Source organism: Anopheles darlingi, chromosome 2 (assembly GCF_943734745.1).
Source record: "Anopheles darlingi chromosome 2, idAnoDarlMG_H_01, whole genome shotgun sequence".
NCBI classification, from domain to species: domain Eukaryota; kingdom Metazoa; phylum Arthropoda; class Insecta; order Diptera; family Culicidae; genus Anopheles; species Anopheles darlingi.
Window position 1 is genome coordinate 71,753,557 of NC_064874.1, and position 5,000 is coordinate 71,758,556.

The window sequence follows — 5,000 nt, forward strand, 5'->3', positions numbered from 1 at the left end:
GTAGTGACTTTAGGACGGGAGCTTTACCAGACAGCGTATAGATAAACCGATACCAAATCCGATGTAATATATTGTAAAATCTCGCACCTCGTTGTTTCAGTAGGCTCCCCTCCCTTCCCCCCAAAAAGGGACCGATCTTATCGCAACATCCTATGCACGACATCCATGCATCGCACCTTCTTCTGTCTATGTCTGTTTGCCTCGTCTTAACTCTCTTTAGCGAGACGAATCGAATCGTAGAAGCATTAGAATGTGTTTCCGTGTGTATCCTGTGTAGATAGTAATTGATCGTGTTGAATGATCGTGAAAGCCATGCCAAGCATCTAGTCACCGCTGTGTGACGTGCAGAGATGTGTCGCTCAATGTGCACGCAGAGCTGCATTTGCTATCATGCTAGGAGCAGCAGCAGCAGCAGCAGAAATATACAGATCGGCCAGCATGCATGTTTGGTTCCGTTGAGATTGCTGCTGAATGTCAATTAGGAGTGGTTGGATGATTGATCGAACGAACGATCAGCGGTGTTGGTGGAAAATCAAAAGACACAAGCTGGAAACGAATGAATCTTGGTATGTTGAGCAGTGTCCTGGAGCGGCGGAACTAATAACGTTTTTTTTTTCTCTAACGAGCGTTTGGCCATGTCATGGGTAGGGAATTATATTTTTTTCTTTACATGTCGTATCAACAACATTGCATTTGCAAACTACAAACTCCCATATGCGTGTAATGTGTGAAGCCACGCACCAGGCAAACTAGGTAGATCCCGTAAAAGCAAATCTGTGTAAATATACACTAAATGAACTAAGCTATCCCATGTGCAAGTCTTACCTTCGATGATCAAAAACATTAAAACCAAACCAACCATTTGTTGCAGACTATGGGAAACCAATTGCAATTAAAAATAAGTACCGATGGCTCAACACTTCCTACATTTTCCACTTTAAATCAATTTCATCCGGTTCGTCTCGTCCGAGGGTAGCAGCCCTGTGGCAGGGATACGATTTTGTGATTCAATACAGTAACATCCAGCGGATGGATGGATGACAGATAAGAAACGGAACACTTTCATCATTCACAGGTCATAAAGATATTCTCTCTCATGCTGGCCCCAGGTTCGATTGAGGTGGAAACTAAACTAGTGATTGGTGCTGTGGTGTCGAACCGCAAAGGCTGGTGGATAGGAGGAAAGGTAACATAACGATCCGCATGCTACATTAAAGTGAACGGAAGAAAGGTAGAAGGATAGAAAAACGAATATTAATCTCGACAGCTGTAAGTTATTAACTTGCACCAGTGTGCGTACGAGAAGGGATGGATCGCGTATGTAACGGTGAAAAGTGCTAAGAGAAAGGAAATGAAATAAAATCCCTGAATAAGTCATGCTGTGTATTTGATCGTTTGAGTTTGCATGTTGTACGTTTGTATGCCTATTCACTCGGCAGCCACGAATCAGACACACTTTTTAAATAGCCAGTGTTACATTCTATGAGTGGGCTTCGTCCTGTTGAGTAAATATCTCTCACATTAGTTCACTCGGGGACAATTACTCCAAAATTGGTTTTAAATTGAAGTTCCTTTAATTATATCACATTCGGTGAGAACATTCATCAACTTCTTTAATCACAACGCTGCTTCTAAGCAAACCATAAGCACTAAGCACGCAGCTTATCAAACGGAGAGAACGAAAATAGCTTTGGCATGGATGTTATCTAAGCTGGTTCTTATGGCTTGTAGGCTGGTTTGCGTTTGTGATGGGCTGAGAAACACTCACATCCGAACGTTCTTTTAATTTATTTTTTTGGAGCATAATGGAGGATGAGGAGAGTTATGTTGGCTTATCGTGCCAGGAACGACCGGCTTCCTTACACCGAACCGGACGATTCGGCTTATCAAACGCAATGTGCGCAAAGAGCCTTCGCGCAGCTGTGCCACAATCGTCATCCTCTTCATTCCAGATCATTCCGTGTAGCTTGACTGGGTACTGAAGTAACTGTTTAACTACAAACTGTTGATCCAAACAGCTTAGGGGCATCATTCTCAATTTGGCTTTTAGTAGTTCGGGTCGGTGTGTTACAAAGTGTTTTTCCTGAAATGAAAATAACCATCAGTTTTATTGTGTTCTATGTGGCTCTCTATGCTGGGGCAATTGATCCAGGTCCTTGTAAGGAAAGTAAGGAACCAGCGAGTCTGTCGCTGAATGACATGTTTGCAAACGTGCTATCGTTGCTCGCGGCCAAGTTCGATGTGATGGAAACCATGTTTATGGAAACACGAATTGAATTGCACGAGCAACGCGCAGATCTCGCTCGAATGCAATCGTTACAAGAGAACCAATTCAGAGAGTTGTTATGGTCTCTTCATCGATTGCAAGAACGTCTAGTTCAGTTAGACCATGATGTCGGTCGGAATTTAAGTGTTCTTGATATGCGTTCCTTGGGACAGCAGACCGCGTGTGCTAGTCGTATCCAGCCCCTTAAACTATTTGATGTGGTACCGAAACGGAACATATCTTCGCACAAATCCGTACAGGAACGCAAGATGGCAATTCTCAAGTTACCGCTCGAGAAGAATAGGGTCATGCCAACGGAAGTTAGTGTCGCATCATCATCAACAACAACAACAAACACTACAACACAAGCAATACCAATCTTAAATAAATCAGATTCGTTTTCCTCGTGTAAAGATGTTCCTTCGAAGGATTCGGGAGCATATCAGATTCGTTTAAAAAGTGATAGTGAACCCTTCAAAGTGTATTGCGAACAGACGGCTTTCAGTGGTGGATGGATCGTGATCCAGTATCGGTACGACGGATCACTGGACTTTTACCGAGGATGGAATGAGTTCCGCGATGGATTTGGTGATTTGAACAAAGAGTTTTGGTTGGGTTTGGAGAAAGTTCATCAGATAACAACGGCTCGCAAGCATGAATTGGTTATTGAACTGAAGGATTTTGATAGAAACTACATTTATGCGCAATATGATGCGTTTGAAGTGGGCAGTGAAAGTGAAGGCTACGTCCTGAAGCATCTTGATAGTTTTAATGGGAATGCAAGTGATTCGATGAGCCATAGCGTAGGTATGATGTTTACTACAAAAGATCGGGATAATGATGACGACAGCATTCGGCAATGTGCTCACTATCAAGGTGGTGCCTGGTGGCACGGGAGTTGTACCAGTGCTAATTTGAACGGCCCATATATTGATGCTGTCGATCAAAAATCAATGTTTTGGTGGTATTACAAACGCAATGTAAATGGATTGAGTTTCTCAAGAATGATGATTCGGGAGCTAGAATAGAACTTCTAGTAGAATAAGTAGTGCTCCGTAGTGCATAAACAATCAACAATTTGTATTAAAACATCGACGAATAAATTTTTGTTCAAATTATTTGCAGATCAAGTATTTAGATTTTTGGTGATATTTCCCTAAAAAATAATGTAAAATTCATCCGAAATGGAAAAAATGATAATAGATCTACTTTTGGAGCGTGAGACAAGAAAGGATTAGGATCATTTATGCGTATTCTCTTAACGGAACCTAAAGACGCTTGATCATTTTAACTCTCTTCCAGGATCCAGGCAAATCATGGTGTCTGTTGGAAACCACAAACCGAACTGCACGGTTTGCCAAAGAATGTTTTGTCCTTCGTATGTTTTGTCTGGTAGCTATTGAATTCAACCATTCTTTTTCAATGTACTTTCCAATAATATTGTGGTTTTTGCTACGGTCAATACTTTTTTCGGAAATTCTGGACCGCGCCGTTGAGCTTTCCTGATTCTCAAACGAAAATAAAAAGACTTCAATGCTAGAACGGCGATGAACCTTCGCTATTTTAAAGAATTTGGACAAAATCGAAAAAGCAAAGAGCCAGAAACTGTAACGTCTGTCGTTCCAACGAACCAGTGCCGAACTCCAAACAAACCGAACGGCCACAATAAAAAACAGCGCAGTGTTCCGGTAGGTTTGCTGAAAGGGCATTACTTTATTTATCAGACTATCATACTAGGTGTTTAGCACATTATTACATCTTACAAAGTAGTTTGCTTAAACGTAGCCGAAAGACAGTGCAGCGCAGGAAAAGTATAAGTACAAAACGAGACGGACATATTGTTGCACAGCGCACAGTGTGCGCCGTTACGATGCTCACCAACCCGGCAGGACGCTTATAGGCGGGCAGGTGCACCAGCAAATCGGTGAGTTAGTGGACACAGGGACCTGGAGGGAAGCTGGAGGTAAGGATGTGCGAAAATCTCAATCATCATCAATGGATTCGCGTGTGGAAGCACACGTAATACTAGAATGTACGAAGCACAAGTGCGCATTGCTTCATTTCGACTTTCGCCCGTTTCGCTTTACAGCTAAGCGTTATTGTAACGTAATGTTAAACCTAGCGTACGTAACACACTCGATTGCTTCTGTGTTAATGATCGAAATAAAATACAAAAATAAAAATCTTCTAAAATCAAATCACAGAAATTCAAAATGCTCTCATTTACGCATACGTAGACTCTGCTTCTCCACTACTAGAAAGGAGACACTTCTGCGTTCATTATCTGACATTGCTCACTTCTCAGCCTCACAATGATTGGTTATGATGACGGTGGTTGACGGTATTCGGGCGAGCTGCTGCATAGAAAAGGAAGGAAGGAGAAAGGAGCCAACTCCAACAGTGCTCATCTGATAGATTTGTGAGGAGAAGACGGTTTTGTACCGCTGCAAGAAATATTTTTCTGGCTCAACGCGACATCAGCTGGTGATTCATTTTTGGTGTAAAAGTGAGAACATTTTCGTCGTCACACTGCCTCACCGCAACTCTATCGAGAGCCCTTTCTATATTCCTTGGTTTCAGTCGTAGTTACGTCAGCTTGAATGAGAATGGGACAATATAGCTTACCGAATGCACTTTCGCGTTTGATTCTATCTCATTGTTAGCTTCAAAATATGTGATAATGGTCAACCATCGCTCCACAATTGAAAATCAAATTCCGGGATATTCGAGGAAT

The 5,000-nt window shown here is 42.1% G+C and overlaps 2 protein-coding genes across 2 annotated transcripts in view; one reads left to right on the forward strand and one right to left on the reverse strand.

Annotated features, from left to right (window-relative positions):
* The first annotated feature begins 2,354 nt into the window (after nt 1-2,354).
* On the forward strand, nt 2,355-3,294 carry LOC125950806 (fibrinogen C domain-containing protein 1-like). The gene has a single exon (XM_049679122.1). The coding sequence runs from the start codon at nt 2,422-2,424 to the stop codon at nt 3,292-3,294; it is 873 nt and encodes a 290-aa protein (XP_049535079.1). The 5' UTR covers nt 2,355-2,421.
* A 699-nt stretch (nt 3,295-3,993) lies between these two features.
* The window catches only part of LOC125951379 (protein Wnt-1-like), a 3,431-nt gene continuing 2,424 nt past the window's right edge, over nt 3,994-5,000 (reverse strand). Inside the window, exon 6 of the mRNA XM_049680188.1 lies at nt 3,994-5,000. This exon is cut by the window's right edge and continues 371 nt beyond it. The gene's annotated coding sequence lies outside the window, so the exon portion shown is untranslated.

Coding starts and splice junctions, on each gene's coding strand:
- LOC125950806 (XM_049679122.1), top strand. CDS start 2,422: ATGCGTTCCTTGGGACAGCAGACCGCGTGTGCTAGTCGTATCCAGCCC.